At 40.9% G+C, this 18,536-nt stretch overlaps 2 protein-coding genes across 9 annotated transcripts in view; one reads left to right on the top strand and one right to left on the bottom strand.

Annotated features, from left to right (window-relative positions):
* LOC148320312 (unconventional myosin-XVIIIa-like) overlaps positions 1–6,563 on the bottom strand; it is a 47,987-nt gene extending 41,424 nt beyond the window's left edge. For 3 of the 8 annotated variants that reach the window (XM_088279399.1, XM_088279397.1, XM_088279396.1), the window contains exons 1-2: positions 6,090–6,359; positions 4,648–5,689 (exon numbers count right to left, since the gene is read on the bottom strand). In XM_088279399.1, the coding sequence (XP_088135525.1) occupies positions 4,648–5,607 (960 nt within the window). In that variant the 5' untranslated portion in view covers positions 5,608–5,689; positions 6,090–6,359. Of the gene's footprint in view, positions 1–715; positions 740–4,647; positions 5,690–6,089; positions 6,374–6,474 lie in introns of those variants that run through there. The other 5 variants (XM_088279394.1, XM_088279400.1, XM_088279398.1 and 2 more) reach the window with 5 other exon arrangements.
* Positions 6,564–7,845: 1,282 nt separating this feature from the next.
* LOC148320313 (vascular endothelial zinc finger 1-like) lies at positions 7,846–18,377 on the top strand. Its single transcript, XM_088280462.1, has 5 exons — positions 7,846–7,947; positions 13,042–13,796; positions 14,991–15,060; positions 15,170–15,332; positions 15,578–18,377. The coding sequence occupies exons 1-5, from the start codon at positions 7,915–7,917 to the stop codon at positions 15,946–15,948; spliced, it is 1,392 nt and encodes a 463-aa protein (XP_088136588.1). The 5' UTR covers positions 7,846–7,914; the 3' UTR covers positions 15,949–18,377.
* Positions 18,378–18,536: the final 159 nt, after the last annotated feature.

An 18,536-nucleotide genomic window follows, 5' to 3' on the forward strand; every position in this document is an offset into this window, starting at 1 on the left:
AAGGTGGATTGACGACGCAACTGACGGGAGCAAAATATCCGTTCAGTAACGCGGACTAAGCAAATAACCGACCAGATGGGCACCATTTTGAATGTACAATCATCATCATATAAATAGCTTACAGTCACACAGTATAAAAATAGTCAAGCTTGTCACACTGCAATTCCTTCTTAGGCAACCAAATATTATTATTTGGCAAATAAGTTGCAGGCCTTCTCAGTCCGTTGCAGATCAAAGGGGTTTCGTTCCAAAGTGATCGGTGGTAAGCCAAACTTAACGATACTGCTTGCTAGAAAGGTGTCTTTAAAAGGCTCATTAAAAGAAATGTGCATGCAATAAATCCATTCCATTCAGCAGTTTCAGTTAATTGCTTTTTTTCCTGGCAAACTGCTGGCTTTGGGCATCACTTAATTAAATGATTCAGGGGACAATGAAAGTGCATTTAGCCGCAACACAAATATTTATGGCATTAGCTCATCACCGTTGAGTTGGCTCATCAAGTGAAGATGGTCGCTTGACCGGTTTTTCCAATGCTGGAGTTTTTAGAAAATGTTCTGAAGTCAATGTACCAAATTTGGGTTTTAGTACCTGAAGATGTTGCTCCATAAAAAAATGTGGAATGTTACCTGATACTCAAGTTGAGAAAAAAAAAACGCACGCAAATCAGCATCATTTGAGTTCATGAGTCAAAAGAATAGACAGAAAAGACACTCACATCTGGCTTGTTCTCAACTTTAACCTACACAAGAAGAATCAACACAACAAATCAAACCACAACAAAGTGAAATATCAGAAATGAGGCAAAGAAATATCAAATAAGAATCATACAGAAGAGCGAAACTTCCCTTTTGTTCCCAAAATGAAAAGCGTGATTTGTACGCCATGGTGATGGGCCAAACGTCATGAAACAAGCTGGCGGCGAGGAGAAGAAATGTATGCAATGGTGACAAAGACAAAACAAAAAGGGGATATGAGCTGCACGCTGGCAATATTATGAAGCACAATTCTGCACACAACGGCCCATTTAGCAACACGCCGGCGCGGAGGACAGAAGACATGATGAGAAAACGTGATGAGATGATCCTTTAGTTTCGACCCACCGGCACGAAAAACCAGCAACGTGCAAACATGAGACGACTTCTCAAAGTCCACTCCGCATACGACTCGACAATCACACACAGTGTCGATTAATCTTTCATTGTGAGTGAGTGCTGTCACACGATGGAAAGGAACTTTGCGACCTTTTCTTTTTTTTTTTTCCAAAGCAATATCTCTAATGCCGCAGCTGCATGTTTCACCCAGCTTTCATCAGTCTGCACCTATTAATAGTTGGAGCAGCGAGAGGCCATTCTGAGGTGCACCCATGTAGCAACCAGCAAAGCACAACTTCCCAGCACACACACACTCCAGCAGAGGCCCAAGTCCATTACCTTCTCCCTAGGCCTGCTTAAACTTCCAATCCCTCAAAGGCTGAAGTAGTGGATGAGTCGCGTCTACAAAGAGTTTACAGACTCCTCGTGAGTGAGGGGCATCCTGGAGGGCGGTGTCAAAGTGGCACAAGTCTGTCGTCAAAAAGACGAGGGGGCGGGGGGGGGGCCAAGGGGGGAGTAATGTGAGGAGTCGGGCGGTGAGAGAGGACAGCTGCCGGAACATAGAAAGGCTATGAATAGAATTTGCGTAATAATCACAGCGGTACACTCCGGCCACCCTCTTCCCTGGTGACAGACCATTAAAGAGGGGGTCTTCCTCACCAAGATATTCAGTCTGTCTCTACTTGGCGCTTCAATTTCTGGACTCCAAATTGTTTAGGAGTTTAATTATCTCAGTCACTACCAGTCAAGTATTAAAAAAAATTGTAAAAATCTTTGACGTCTTTCGCCGTCAATGGCAGTAAATGAGTGAATTGGAACTTCCCCTCGTGCTGTACATTCACTTAATTAGTCACATCACTTTGCAGTTGTGACCATTAGAGGGAGCCAAAAACAAATGTGTAAATTTGTCACATGTCATAATGAATAAAATAAAGTAATAGTTTGACATTTAATAATAATAATAATTTTGAAAATCAGGGTTACAATGACCATAACCGAGTGGTTCTACATTGATATTTTTTATTATTATCACAATTATTGTCTTCCAAAATAAAAACATCAATCCAAACTAATTTCACCAAGCAATGAGGAAGGAACTTGGATGAAATTGATTCCATTGGCGCAGTGGATTGTCACCATTCTACAGAAATGCAGGCTTGAGCTAAACTACGTGTGGGAGAGTTAATCCAATTGTGGAATATTCCCTTCCGCGACAAACTCATTAACAAGATGACCGTCACTATGAAAGGGAAGGTCACTATATGATCGAAGCACTTAGTATTGGACGCGGCCCGAACAACTACAATGGTCACATATTTGCACTCTGCCAGCACATGGCCCAGTTGGTTCGACATGTACAGTCGGCTAATCCTCGGCGTCAGCGGATACTGGGAAGCAACACTATGTAAGCTGTTGGTTGACACATGCTTAGCGTAAAGCAAAGATTAAAGACTCATAAACCATACAAATTGATTCTGACCCAGTTCAGTCGAACTGCAGGAGGGGAAAAAAATATTCTCGTTTTTCGGAATTAACTGGACGGAAATGGCAATATTTTCAGACGCACAAGTGCAATATATCGTTTGTCACTTTTGGTTTTATGCCTGCAAATAAAACAGGAAAAAAGATAGTGATCATGACGATATCTATCTCAATAACGATATCTTGAAAAAATAGGGAGACCCCAAGTCAAATTAAATGACATGTCCCAAAAATAAAAAAATAAAAAAATAGTCATATTTAAATCTTGTTAAGAGTGGAGGACAGGAAAAATGACTTTTTAAGCCTCGATCATGGACTAAACTCTTTATCCTTGGAAAGTACCGCCTCTTTCTAATCCATGCCTGGTCTAATAATCTAGTCGAGCTGGAAATGGGGATAAATGGCATCTTGGGGAGAAGATTATATGATTGATTTTTTTTTTTTCTTTACGTAAACCTGGGTCAACTTAATAACAGCAGAAGGCTAACACCATGAAATATTTCATATTTCAGAATTTTCTGCAAGTCCCTCATCATGCAAACAGAACAAGAATAAAAAAAAAAGTATACGAGTAGATGATCAAACACAATAGTCACATACGGTGAGGTGACAATTTGAAAATCAAACTTTTTTTAAGGATTGCAAAACACCTGTATTCTTTGGAAGCAGAACCAACAAGATCGTGGACAATTGCTGCCACCTAATGGACAAAAGTATGTATGCTCAGCTGCAAATGGGGGGGGTGCAATCAAATGTTGGACGAGAATCAAAAGCTAGGCTACAGTTCTTCGGTTCCTTCATGGTTATTTTTTTTCCCCCATGACAGATTCATACATCTCAAACGGTGCTACTTGCTGTTTATTCTCAAACAAGCGCTCAACTGCCATTTCAAATTCAATTGGCATAAATGATACAAAAAACACTTTTGGATTATGTTAAATAATCAAATGTATTAATTTTGCATATAGAGCCATGTTCATGCAGCGTAAGTGGTACGGATCTGCTCTCGATCCAGAGTCAAGATCTTATAATAACCAACTATAAATAGTGAAGTTGGTTCTAGGTCATCCTCTCATGTGCATTTCTTCAAATGACCTGTCTACTGATGATCATCAAGATCCGTAAAATGGAGCACAGAGTAGAGACGGAGAATGATGCGCATCGATTTAGAGGACAAAATATTGTGATAGGATGGTATCATTTTCACAAAAACCATCTGGGTGCGTTGCGTCATCACGCCAAATCACGGAAATGCGTGAGAAGGTTTTGATTGAAGGTCAAATAGTGGATTGCGAACAGAAAGAATCCTATTTGAAAAAGGCTATTATTTTTTTTAAACCATAGGAAATAGTTTTACACAGCTGCATAAATTGTTCACCGCACGCCTTGAAATATCAAAAGTGGATCCCGTTTGTGTATTCCCAATAAATAGTCAAGAGTTTTTTTTTTAAAACATGTCATGGTGAGGCCTTGTAAAAGGATTCAATTCAGGTGTATGTTTGACACGCCCCCTTTTCGTTTCACATGATAATCCACATAAAAAGAAGTGAATAGGCTGCCAACCAGCGACCATATGGCCCTGGACTGTAGCGTTTGGGCCGTTGTCTACTTTGGCGTCCCATTGTTTGGTATCAAAGGGGATCAGGGGGTTGGGGGAGGTGGGGGGGGGGGGCATTATATATACATCAGAGAACATTCTCTTAAAACACACGCACGCCAGTGAATACAAGCATAGAAATGCATAGCCATATCTTAACAAATTCATCTCCAAGGTCAGAATGACTGCAACCAAGTCTTAGTTAATACTAAAGAATTTGTACAATCGGAGAACAGCCTGAAATAAAACGCTTGGACCAAGATGATGAATATCTGTGTTGTGGTCATGTCGCTGTGACACTTATATTCTGTTTTAGCATAATATGAAATTAAACTACAGGTAAATTAATTGCCTGACAGATTCCAATTAACTCATTCGCTACCATTGACGGATAAAGACGTCAAAGATCCATTTTTTTTTTTACTCGCCTGGTAGTGAATGAGATTTAAAAAAAAAAAAAAAAGGAACGCAACTTACACTGAAGCCTTCCTTATATGGGCCTTGTGATGTCCTCAGCCAGCTCCGGTTCAACTCGCTCAGCTCCAAAATGGGCTGCACCTTCAGCAACACAGACTCCCCAGATTGACGAATCATCTCCACGATCTCATCCCTGCTCTTGTTCTCAACCTTGATCCCATTGATCTCTACCAGTCTGTCTCCTGGCACCAGGCCCAGAGCTCGGTCCTTGGTGGCAGCACCGGGCTCGGCAAAGTGGACCACTTTCCGGTACACGTCTCCATCAGGCTGCCGGTCCAGCATGGTGGTCCTCCTCAGAGAGAAACCAAAATCACCTGTGTTGCGTCGCTTTAACTTCAGTTCTCTTGGATCCGGTATTGGGGGAGAAACCAGTGCTGGCAACTCTAAATCGACACCTGGGAATGTTTTTTCGACTAATTCGGGTATGTGTACCCTATATAGGTTTTGAGATTTGCTTCCTTGGCGAAAATATTGTGGCTTTGATTTCTGAACAGAAACTCTTGACGCATCAAGTGCAGTATTCCTCTGGGAAGGGGCCAGATACCTCGGGCCTATCCCAGAATTCAGCTTGGCTAATTCTCCAAACTTAGCCGCTCGCTCCTTTACAGAGCTGCGTATTTGGTCCTGGTCGACACCCTTGGTATCCTCAACAGATTCCGCATCAGGCGCTATGGTGCTGCAATTATTGAGGTGATCAGCATCTACGTCGGTCAGATTGAGATCCAGATTGCTTGCCACCTTGATAGGGATTGGAGAAGAAATCTCCAACTTGCTCCTCGATTCCTTCTTGGAGCTCCCCCGATTGAGGTGGAAGAAGCCTCGGCGTATGCTCATCTCTTCCAGACTCTTCAACTCAGCCTGGGACATGCGCTCTTTCTTATCTTTTTTGTCTTTTTTCTCCTTCTTGCAAATGTCCTTTTCCTTCTCTTTCTCTTTGTCTTTCTTAATCAGATTAAACATATTGGACCGTTTCTGCAGTTTCTTGACTCGAGTTGTTTTCAATCAGAAAAGGCAGATCTCCATCAACTGGATGTACTGAGAGCTGTAAAGCAGATGGGGAGAGGGGGTGGAGGGTGTCATCATTGAGACCATACTACAAATGATTTAGTTTGGAGTTTATAATATATTATCATGCAAAAAAAAAGTAATTTTCAAAAAGCAAAACGATTTTGTATGTAAGCAAACAACTTGACAAAAACAACCAATGCATCATGCCCATAATAATGAAAATGGCCCATGACTGTTACTGAACCTTTTATCATTGTCTCCGTCCAATGGCACACATTTGTGTTGCATAGATTCAACATTAAGTACACCCACAACATCAAAACAGAGTCAATGAAAGCGTTGTATCAACAATACGTATCAGTTTCACCGTGGCACACAACAAGTATGAATCGTAAAATAATTCTAATAATTGAATATTTAATGTATATACTTGCCTTGCAGATGCATCTCTCCTGTCATTCTTGGAGTGTAAAAAGCTAAATTCACTTCGTAGTCACGGCTCCCGGCCACTATAAGGCAATAAAAAAAGTACATTAAAAAATAGACATACTGCTTTTTTGCCTCAAAATCCAAGTCGCATCTACATTTCACTGGCGTTTTACTATTTTAACCTATCATTGCTGGAGAATTGAGAACACGCTCCAAAACTGTGTCTGTGTTGTCCTACGACATGCATGCAGTCAGTAGTGCTGGGATATAAATCTAAGCTGCTTTGCCCTCATTAAAAACCTGATGGCCTCAGGGAAGGATGTCAGTGGAGGCTGTACAAATATAGCACGGTATAACGATCTGCATTATAAGCGACAGACAACATCATACCTGTAACTGCACGAGAAAGGTTTGCAACTTTAATTTTCGACCTCTAGCTTCCTCGAAATTGCCTCAGGTAAAAAAAACAAACAAAAAAAGCACGCGATCTTTGTGGTGCATTTATAGTCCACTAAAAGGTAAGAATTTCTGTTTGTAAATAAAGAAGACTTCAACAAAGCTCTACAGCCCTCACCCTTTGTGGAATTTCTTTTTACAAGTTGAATTACAATGCTGAAAAAAAATTCCGTGTTAGGATTTTTGATGGTGACAAAGGCAGTGTTATATATTCAAATTCAAACTCCGATGGCTCAGTTTTACTTTTCTACCCACGGTGTTGTTAGGTGGCTGGAATGAGAATGAAGGTCCCCAAACTGAAAAATAAGTTATGCAGGTATGTCAAAAGAAAATTCAATAAAACATTAATAATATAAGCTTCCATTTTAACTGTTTTGTGAACCAAGCATATCATATGAAGTTGGGATATTTGAAGCGCAAATTTACACGGTGTTGTAAATGAACTACTTATTGAAATTCTGAGTGTACTTTAATGTCACACGAGGGAAATTGGGCAGCAGTGACCCCTACTGGTCAATTTGACCAAGCGCGCAAGTTTAGATAAAAACAAGCTGATTATTGTACAAATTAGTGCTTTCTATACGGTTTAAGATTTGAGCTCAAAATAAGTTTACATATAATCATTAATACTGCAGCTTACTAAGCAGGCATGCTAGTTTCAAGACAATTGTCCATATGTATGAATGTGATTGAACAGTAAAGTGTGTGAGTGCATGTGCGTACGAGTGTGTGTCATCTCAGAAATATGTCACAAATGCATAGCAATGAGAATATTCAGCATAAACTAAATAATACTCGCTATCAACGACAGTACTTTATAGTGCACAACCTAGTGCCCATTCATCCCTATTTCATGAATGAAAATGGACCTCTACGAGGGAGTCTCATTGCTGGTTTGATTGTGAACATTTATTTAACCTATAAAAATGAAAACGTTTAAATCCTTGATATAAATGAGAAAAGCCATTTTAAGATTTGTTTTTATCCATCGATGGACTAGGAGTAAAACTCATCATGAAACAGGCACATGCGACATCGCGGATATTCAATAAAATATGCCCCTGACCGAGTCAGCTGAAACATTAAATAGGGGTGTTGGGAAAACAGTCTTTTTCACATTAGCCGTTTGGTCGATAAATTATAACAGATGTCATTTATTCATGAATATTACTTAATAAAGACTATGTTTTAAAATTAATAATTTGATTTTAGGAATTGAAAACTGCGCAATTCTAAAACATTAAACGTTTTTACCCCAAGTTGTTGGTAAAATGGTACAACCCTTAAGGTTACCGGAAGTTGTTTCAGCTGCCATGTTTGGTTGCTTTGTTGTAGGCTTCTACAAGGTTTCCTACAGAATTAGTAAGTGTGGAAATGGAGGCAAGCTGGAGTACGTTTCTTTTTCAAGTAAGTTCTCTGCTTCGGGGGGTATCCTGTTATTGCCCGCATGGGGAAAAGCTGAAAGTGTATCCACAGAGTGTTTTGGCGGCAAAAGCATTTTTAAACGAGTAGTGCGAAGAACAAGTAACCAAGCAAAACAATGGTAAATGAATCCTGGCTTCCAGCTGTGAGGGTCGGGATTGACGCTTGAACAAAAACATCCTCAACGAGTAAATGGAAAAAGACGATCCGTTTATTATCTTGTCATATTCGGAGACGCCGACTGCCGCCGCAAAACGCCGCGTTTATTTTCTGAAGTTTGTTTTCCAAGTCGATCCCAGCAAAACATGCGGGATCATTTCAAGTGAGGCACCGCACCGTTACAATCGACCCGCACACACACGCAGCGGCGTAAGCCCATCAGGAACGCGTTCTTCGGACGCAGAGCGATCATGAAATCTCAAACGGTTTTTTTTTTTGCCACTAATAAAAAAATATAGAAGTTTTTCTTTTTAACCTGAACGCCGCGTGCGCTTGGAAAATCTCAGCAGCTGATAACGGCGGTTCGCGGCCAACTTTCCCCCCGCTGCGACTGTAGCGTTCACTAGCCAACTTGGCTAACGGTGTTGAGGAAACCTCCAACACATTCACCAAAAACTCAATTCAACTAATTTGTCGCTATGGAGTCGACGCGACTCACCGAGCACATTGCAGGAAACTTGTAGGAAACTAAAAGGCCAATTATTTGTCTGTTGAGCGTCGCGGAAAGGAATTCAAACTATGAGCACAACATCGGCTAACACTAGCTACAAATCGGCTCGTGCTGGTTAATTTCATGTTTTCAGGGCGACTCTGAGTGATTTAAATTTAAAATAATGCGAATCATTGCGTTCCCTTGCTCTAATACGTACATTTAAACTTGTGATATTTATGAGCATGATACATTCAAAAGACGTTGCTATAGCAAGTTAAGGCAGGATTTTGTGCTATTTTGGTGTTTATACATAATATTAATATAGAAATGTAATTATACATTATCGTTATTATAAAAAGTAATGCTTTGGATTTTAAAGAGTGCATTCACGAATAACTATAGAAATTTCCTAAAATTTTATGTAAATTCATATAAGTGCTGTATGCTGTATATGGCTGCATGACATAAAGATATCTAGATGCACGTAAATATGCCCAAAAGGGTGGCTGAGCAACAAAAATGGAAATTCAGAGTGCGTTGACATTATTGTATGAACACAAAAAGTGCATGGGGAGTACTGATACCCGGCATGGGGCTGATACAGGCCTTAGTGTTCGGTATCGGTCCCCAATGGAGTTTGCTGATACCAGCCATTGATACTTAAACGAACTCTGACATTAAGTTATCCTCGGCAATAGTTGTCCCTGTGCTGCGGCAGTTTTTTTTTTACACATGGTGGAATCATCAGCTGCGCCAGATCATTTTTTTCCCACCGTGTTTTATCATAGTGATAAATTAAAATTATATATCAAAAGCACGACAGGTATTGGTATGCATCTGTGAGTGCTCAGATTGAATTCTCGTACTGGTATCGGTCTGAAAAAGTGGGCTTGAAATATCCTTACAAAACAGTTTGTAATCACCTGTTTCAAGTCAAGTTCTTAATTGAAATGAGCTTTTTGGTCAGATTTTATATCGACAATATCACACAAAAAAAAGAAAAAAAATCCCCAGAACACATCGTCTCATTTCAAAATTGTTTTTGAAGATGCACAAGTGAATGTTGCGACTCTTGTCTTACGCTTTGTTCCATTTGATGTGAATATTTGCCGTAGTCATGACTCATATTGATGATTATGATAAGATACTGGCTCCAAAATGGGGAAAAAGTTGTCCTCAGATGGGCCACATTTTTGAACTCATAGTTTTAGTAATTACTAATTTAATTTGCTTGCTTTCTGTTTTTAAGAACGTGAGCCTTGCCACAATATGTACTTTTTTTTCTTTTTTTTTTCTTTTTGTGTGCCTCTAGGGTACTTTACTGTTTGGGCGATGGAGACAGATGGACAATATCTGGCATCGTGCCAGACGGCAGAATCCTCACTTGCATGATGTACCTCACACTGTTACTTTGTCTTTTCGTCTTTTGTAACCGTTCAGGCTCCCGGTGTAAGAGGAGCGCCACTTCAGTCACTGAGTCGCGCTTCAAAACTTGTTTCTTTTCATTTCTTCATTTGTTGGGGATGACTGTATATCCTCTTTAAATATCAAATCAGTTTAAAATAACTGCAAATCTGTGTTTATTACATTTTATGTTGAATTCCAGACTGACTCGTTTTGCATGCAGTAGCAGTGATATTTTCTCAAATACCTTCTTGTGTGTGTGTGTGTGTGTGCGTGTGTTACACACAGGAAGTAGACTGTTTATTCAGAATATTAATGACTACTGCGCTGACACCTGTAGTAAACCTTGTAATTTAGTGTCTTTCCAGAAAAGGGCATCCACAAGGCTCAGTGCAAAGACTTTCTGGTTTCTTGTTGGAAAAAATGTGTTCAGATTATTGTCCGCTCATTTTTAGGTCTGGTGTTTTTTCGAAAACATTTTTTTCAGTCAAGGTCATGGTGAACATTTTCATTGGTCAGGAGAGCTGGGTAATTATTTTGGTTATGGCATGATCTTATTATTTTTCTCCAAGTTGAATCCCTGCGTACACACACAAAATCAACATGTTTACACAGGATTTGCAAGTGAGTTCGTTTGAGGATGTCAAAATAAGGTTTAGGAAGGCGAGAGAACATTTAGTGCTGGTCTGTTTGTTGCCCGAATTTGGGAGCTAATGGTCCTGGTGATTTGGAAATGACTTTTGGCCACATTTCAATTTCCAGACATTATTCCGACTGATATGTTGCAATAATTTGTCAACGTTAGCATTAAATCACATCACTGTAGATTTTGGAATTCTGGTGAGCAAAACTTAATCAGAAAAATGAAGACCAAAGGGAAGTTGTTTTGAAATGCGAATCGGAATCCTATTTGATATGAAATGGCGATTTCTGCAGCTTGAGCCCCGCCTCCCTTCCCTCCCTTTTTCTACCAGTTTTTACGTGCTCTTTGTTTTGGTCCTAAATGGGATTATGCCAAGCAGCTGTATCGTGAGCCACAAAAGACGCAGGAAAGACGGCACATAATCCGACTCGCGACTGCGAGAGCCGTTCAAGTCTACAGTGGGGACACTCCCTCCATTTTGATGTTATTTATGAGCGAGCAGCCTCAGTTGTCAGAGCGCATTTGTGTCAAACTGGTCCGAGCCGCATGAAGGCGCCGCAGCTTTTACGGGCCCTGCGCCTCTGCGTCGCAAGCTTTCCCCGGTCTCGCCCAAACGGCCCCCTCACGCTTGGTGCGCCAGTGGACGAGGATCGCATTGCGTTATGATGACTGATCCGAGAAGGTGGCGAGCGTGAGCAGGTGCTTAAAGCTGCTCGAGTTCCCGGGTTGCCTTACACTTGGGCAAAGTGACTGCTCGCTCCGCCGAGTGGTGTGTGGATAAACAATGTCCCTGGGCTCATGAATAGATGAGGCAAATCAATGAAGATGAGCATACAAAGCACCCCCGCTGTGGCCCGAGTGCACCAGCGCTCAGATTTGTGTCTTTCACAATAGGCTAGATGACATAAGGAGGACATTGGGTGGTTCATTTTTCTTCCCGAAGCCTCTCGCAACTTCTTTCTTGCCTGGCCTTCTTCGATGGATGATTGAACCTCAAAGGGAAAGGTCAAGCGTTTCACCTTGGCCTTTCTTGCCGATGGTTGGCGACACTTTTTTTTTTTTTTTAATTTGCTCACATGGACACCTCAATTATGAAACGCTCTCTGTTTTTATACTTTAGGGCTGTTATTCTCAGTTTTTAGTTTTTAACATGAAATTCCAACAAAAAAAAAATAGTTTTCCAATTACCACCATTCTGATCAACATTAAAATGCAGTTGCATCGAAGACATATTTGATTTTTTTCGTAAGCCATTGTTACATAATGCACAATATTAACAATTTTAAAGACAGGACAATAAAACAAAACTTTCTGAACTGAATAAAACTTACATGTCAATATGTTTTTAAAAGCAGCTAAATATTAGTAAAGAGTCACAAAATTCATCTTTTCTTCATGTTAGTTGATTTTTTTTTTTTTAAAGAACCTCCGTTTGTCTGAAGAAATGAAAAAAAAATCAACAAATATTACTAAACATGTATTGTAGGATAGTAAATGAAACTCAATGCAAAGTAAAAAAAAAAAAAAGACAAACTGGATAAAAATTTTTTTTATTGTGTTTCATGTTTTAAATGTTGTCAGTTGTATTAAATTGAGTGTGCAATTCCACAAAACCGGTGCACCGCTGTGCCACTTTCCACATTGCTTCGTTACCTAGATACTATTTGCTTTATACGACCTTTACTGACCCACAAATTTGTTGCCGTTCGATTACAAAAATAACGGTCTGCTTTTAGAGCCTTTTTGGCAGCACGCTACACTCTGTTGTGCCTCTAGTGTGGAATGTTTGTTTCACAGTCATCGGATGAATCAGCGAGCTCATAATTGTTTTGGTTTTTTTTTTCCATTCAGTATTTGACTTCTTTTGTATTGGTGTCATGTGACATCACATTCATTAATGACAAATCCTCTTCCGTTATCGAAAGCTCTCACGTTTGTCAAATTAAGCTCAACTGTTCGTCGTAGACAAAACAGTGCTGTCAATGATGGCATTCTTACCGGTTTGGAAAATCGTGCGTCTGGGTGCTGCCACCGACTTGTAGAAGTGCAACATTTCTGTTTTGTAATGTCCTTGTTCAATTCAATTACAATTTTAGTTCATGATTTCATTCATGTGACATTAGCTTTTTATGATTAAACAATGATGTGAAGGTCAAAGTAGTTGATTGTATTTTAGTTAATATCATGCGACCACGATTACATTTCCGTGGAAGCACTGAAAATGCTTAAATGTCGAACAGCTTCGAAAACAGATTGGCTACATTGACGAGTTGCATTGAATGTATCGTCACCAAATGTAATCATCGCCTGCCTTGCAATATTTATTATTTCATCTCATCGCTTCCTCCTGATGACATTTTTTTTTTTTTAATTCCACCAGCAGGCCAATGAAGCTCTCCACCACCAGCACCAGGTGGCCCAGAACAGCCTGCTCCCCCTTCTCAATGCGGGGAGTGAACCCATCGACCAAAAGCCCGTGCTTCCCATCCAAATTGACCAGAAGAACCCTTCCCTTGCTCTGGATCTCCTCAAAGACAATGTGAGCAGCGGAGGCGGCGCACGGCCACCCGTTCCTGTGATCAAGAAGGAGCACAAAGGCAAAACGCCGTTTGTTTGTGGCTACTGCAACAAAGCCTTCCGCGACAGCTACCACCTGCGACGCCATGAGTCCAGCCACACGGGCATCAAAATGGTGTCGCGGCCCAAGAAGATCGCCCAGACGGCCCCCACCATGGTGCCGATGATCTCGGCCATGCAGCGAGAGAACAACGGAAATGTTTCTTACATCTCCACGGCGGCGGGCATCCTTTCCACGGCGACCGCTTCTGTGTCTTCGGGCGCCAGCATCATGACGTCGGCAATGGGCAACATGTCGCACCACCAGCAGACTGTCCCCAAGAAACCTCCCAAGCCTGTCAAGAAAAACCACGGCTGTGAGATGTGCGGCAAGGCCTTCCGTGATGTTTATCATCTCAATCGCCACAAGTTGTCCCATTCGGACGAAAAGCCTTTCGAGTGCCCCATTTGCCACCAACGCTTTAAAAGGAAGGACCGAATGACCTACCACGTTCGCTCTCACGATGGCGGCGTCCATAAGCCCTATGTGTGTTCCGTTTGCGGGAAAGGTTTTTCCAGGTAAGGCTGAACATTTTAAGAAGCGAACATTTTTGTTGTCAACACGATGAGATTACCCTTCTTGGTTTGCGTTCAATGGTCTCCCCCTTCTGTTGATGCGTTTGCCATTTTTATGTCCTAATTTTTCTAATGAGCAGATAATATTAATTCCACCATTGGCAGTGCCTAATTAGCCTGCGCTGCACGGTAACACTTCCATGTGAGCCACTTTCAGGCATGCCTCCAGTTCACTGACGTGGGTAAGGCATTCGTCTGCATGCCGGAAAGCGAGAATGGGCGCTGAAGAAAAAGCCACTGAGTCTCTGCCACTTAGCTGGATTCGACTGTGTCTGCTCCTCTTGGAATGGGACCAAAAACAGCCACAAAAAAAAAAAAAAAAGTTCCGGTTCGTAGGACTGAGAAGCTTCAATGTGACTTCTCATTTGTATGGAGAGGCAATTTTGAAAAAAAAAAAAGAACAAAAACAAATCAGCAGAATGAAAGTTTGCGCTTCTCAAGCAACTGCCAAAGCAATCGGGCCTTACTCACCCCGCTAACATGATTCAACTCTCAGCGTCGGCGGTGGATCCATGCCAAACTGACATTACGAATGCAAGCGACTCACCGTTAAAGGTCAACAGGCGGAGGCTTTCTAAGGGAATGCCATTTTAATGAAGTAGTTTGTTGTCACTGTATTGTTATTTTGGAATAAAACACAATTTTAATCTTGAAGGCCCTTCCTTATTTTACAGGTTTTAAGTGCGATGCAACACTTTGTGGCCCACATTTTTCTCTTCGTCCTGAGAGAGAGTCTATGTAAAATTAGCACCGGACTTTTGCAAAGCAAACTCCCGCAATTAGCATACTTGCATGCCATTCGTATTCACTTTTGTATTTCTGCGAGCAAATCCATGAATCTGAGAGCTGCGTCCTCGTCAACCGCCACTTTAGCGAGAGTAAACAAGTGTACAATGTAATGGTGCACCATCTCAGTGTGGTGCTTCCTGAAAGTAGGCCAAACTAAATCACGCGTGATTGATTGTGAACAATCAACTGCCACTGACGCAACTTTTAAAGGTTCACACAAAGCCCCTGAAAGCAAGCATACAACATCCGGATGTGAGCAACAAAACATAAAAGTAGGAGGCAATGTATGTATATCATTTGATTGCTGAGATTAAATGTTTTTTTTTTTTTTTTCTTTCTTCCTGGCAGGCCCGACCACTTGAGTTGTCACGTGAAGCATGTTCATTCTTCTGAGCGACCGTTTAAATGTCAAGTGACGGTACGTCTACGCTCAGTTTACATGCCACGGTTTCGATTGACTCCCGATTTGTTTTGTGATGGTCGTGGTGGCCGCTGACCTTTAACCTGGTGTTCTCTGGGACTCGCAGGCGTGTACCTCTGCTTTCGCCACCAAAGACAGACTGCGGTCTCACATGATCAGGCACGAGGGAAAGGTGACCTGCAGCATCTGTGGGAAGATGTTGAGTGCCGCTTACATCACCAGCCATCTGAAGACTCACGGGCAAGCCAACTTCAATTCCTGTAACAAAGGTATTTTCGCATCAGGCAGAAAAGAATGGCGTGAATGCAAATATATATATATATTTTTTTTCTTCATCTGTGCCCCGGTCCAATGTGGCCGCTCCGCGTCCGGGTGCTTGGGGACCACAGCCTGCGCACCGCCCAAATTCTTTTTTTTTTTTTTTTTTTTTTTTTTTTTTTATAAATACAAGTGTCAAAATTGCGTTCAAATTGATAATTATCGACCACTGACAGTGTTCCTTGTTGCTCTTCAGACGAGGTTTGCAACTCCGCCTCAGCTACGCCCGTGACCGTCTCAGCGCCCATTACCTCGGCGATGAATCGAGGCAACTCCAACAACAACAACAACAACAACGCCGTCACCATCGCGGCGCAAATGAACATTAGCACCAACACGATCAACATCACGTCGCCGGTCAGCCTTCAGCACCCGCTCACCATCACCGGGCCCGTCAACATCGCCTCGGTGAACATCCCCGCCACCGCGTCCATGAATATCGCCCACCCAGTCGCAATAACCACACCCATGCCAATGAATATCGCCGGCCCACTTAACATCGCCATGCGGTCTGTGGATAGCATGCCTTTCTTGTCCCAAGTCTTGCCGTCTTCCCCACCTTGGTAAAAAAAAGAAAGAGGATTGAGCTGGCCACTAAAAAGAGAAAATAAAGTCAAACGAGACTTATCTCCTCAGGCCTGTCTCTTTTTTTTTTTTTTTTTTACCCCCCCCAACCAAACTTATTTTTTTTATCTTCAAGTGGGTGCTCTATTTCCACGAGCTGTGCAGCACAGAAGGTGCTCGCCAAGTCTCAGCTGCGTCGTGACTCATGCTACAAGAGTAATAGGAGATGCTCAACACTTGAGTCGAATCCAAGTAGGACCGTCCTTGAAATAAGGACACGTTTAGGACTTAGCGTAGTCGCTTAGCGTGACAAACGGTGATCCGTTCCGTGACAGGCGAGGTCGGGTGATTCCTTCAACGTGACGATGGACTGTCTTGGAAGATGAACCCGTTGTTTTGGGTGGGTGGAGTCGGGCTTTACCATTGGAGAGGAGAGATGGACTGACTTCTCTCTTTCACGGCCTTTGGTTGTTGTTTTGTACGTTAACTCTAGCCTGGTTATCCATATTTAATATAGGAAATAATCATAGTTAAAAAATAAAATAAAAAAAAAGGGATAGCAGCTTCCATGTGAATGGAAGACTATTTTTTTTCCACCACGCTGCAGCTTTTCCAGATTCTTTTCCGATAGTCGTTATTACGCTTTGGAGGTACAGATGTAAATTTGACATAGTCCGCGTTTTAAGTTCTTCCATGTCTTCTCAAGAGGATACCTCAAATATCGTGTCCGCTTGGTGATGAAATGTTTGTATTTTTATATTTGTATGAAATGATGAAGACTTTTGTTCCTGTTCTAACCCCCCCCCCCTAAAATGTAGCCAGAGTGGATTGAGTCTTGCACTGAACGCACGTCCCACACAATTAACGAGAAGCAGTATTAGCGTGAAACGGTCTCGCTAACGTGCCCAGTCCGTCTGGAGCCTCGCCGTGGTTTCAAACTGGAAAGGCACAGGTGGATCATGAAGCATTTCAGGCCATTTGTGTCGTAGAAGTTTATCTGATGTGATGTCTGCGCCACCATTCATTTCCTACTGCCCCAAAAAGACTCACTCAGGAAACACCTTTGAGCGAACATGTACTTCGCATGTTCATTCTGGGCTTCAATGTGTTTTGTTTTGTTTTATTTTAACTGTTTTTTTGTTTTGTTTTGCTTGGTTTGAATATTCTTTTATTACCAAAGGAGATTCTTCATAGAACAAAAATCTCATTGGTTTAACAATCACCAGTTAGATTCTTCATAGCCTTCCAGGACAAATCTGTGTTCATTTTTTTTTTTTTTTTTTTAACAATTTAGATTTCTCTTTTAGTGATTGTTGTCACTGAAACCTGTGGAGCTCAAGTAATTTCTATGAATTCTTAGGGGCATTGCGTTTGTTTGGTTCTGTTTGCCAAGTAGCTCTTACAGTGGCTACCATGTTCCCAAATAATTTTCAAGTGAGCTTATTCTTGTGTGAGTCAGCATTTCATTTTGATGATTTGATTTATGTTCTATTGTTTTGTTTTTTTTTGTTTGTTTTTTTAATGATCCCTTTGTCTTAATTGTTGAGCGTTATTGTCACATGTTGCATGGAGGAGCATTTCTTTGTCTTTGGTTGCGTGCAGACCTCCCTACTTCCATCAGGGCAAGAATAGTATTATTTTAAAAGCATAACCGTTCACTGACTTGCTGTACAATGGCATATCTACTGTACATTTTATTTTTGTAAACAAACAAAAGTCTTAAGCTGTTATTCCGACTGAGGACTGACAAGTGATTTTTTTTTTGTAATGAAAATATTGGGACAAGACTGTCATTGCATGACCCTGAACACTCTTTGTTGAACTTTCCATATTTTTTTTTTTTTAAATGAATGCAATGTTGTCTTAGTGTTGCAACCCCTGAAGACTTTCAGTTGACACTGAAAAAAAAACGCAATATGCATGATTGTCATTGTTCAGTTGATTTTGTTTTTTGGTTGTTTTTTTTTTTTAACAAAATAGTGTTATTTTCTTAATGTAAGGCCTACCTATTGCCTAGATTCACTCCAATAGACTGTTTGCCAAATGTGATACAGCGATAATGTGATAAACTGAACTTTTGTTGTTGTCGAATTGAACATCTCTTTATTTTTTAAAACAAATATGAATTGGAAATTCCGTGAGCCTCGTGAAAGCAGTTGAATGTATATCTTTGTACAAAACTATTTTAGGTCTGCGGATATGGTAGTAAAGATAGATGTGGAAGAAAAAAATAACCCATTTTTTTTTAAAATACAACTTTTGTATTAGAATATTAACAATGGTAATTTTGTATATACAAGAAAGTAGGCTTTCCAATTAGAGCAAACATTCCTGCATTTTTTTTAAATGTATGTTTGTCAATTTATTACATGAACATGCGCGATGTTATGTGCCTTTTATTTGGGTTGTCTAAATAAAAGAAAACAATGACATATTTTGGATTCATCAAATGATGTTCACCATCAATCAGTGCAAAATCCAGGAGTTTTTTTTTCACTTTTTCCTCAGCCTTCCACGGCCCATTCCCCTCTTACATGATCTAGAAAAGACAATGTAAAATCATCAGAATCCTTGTTCATTTGCCTTTGTTT

The sequence above is a fragment of the Idiotropiscis lumnitzeri genome, chromosome 17 (genome assembly GCF_059441095.1).
Source record: "Idiotropiscis lumnitzeri isolate Australia: NSW breed Sydney's pygmy pipehorse chromosome 17, RoL_Ilum_1.0, whole genome shotgun sequence".
Classification (NCBI taxonomy): domain Eukaryota; kingdom Metazoa; phylum Chordata; class Actinopteri; order Syngnathiformes; family Syngnathidae; genus Idiotropiscis; species Idiotropiscis lumnitzeri.

Coding starts and splice junctions, on each gene's coding strand:
- LOC148320313 (XM_088280462.1), top strand. CDS start 7,915: ATGGAGGCAAGCTGGAGTACGTTTCTTTTTCAA. Junction 7,948..13,041: donor GGAGTACGTTTCTTTTTCAA/GTAAGTTCTCTG, acceptor TAATTCCACCAG/CAGGCCAATGAAGCTCTCCA. Junction 15,061..15,169: donor CGTTTAAATGTCAAGTGACG/GTACGTCTACGC, acceptor TGGGACTCGCAG/GCGTGTACCTCTGCTTTCGC.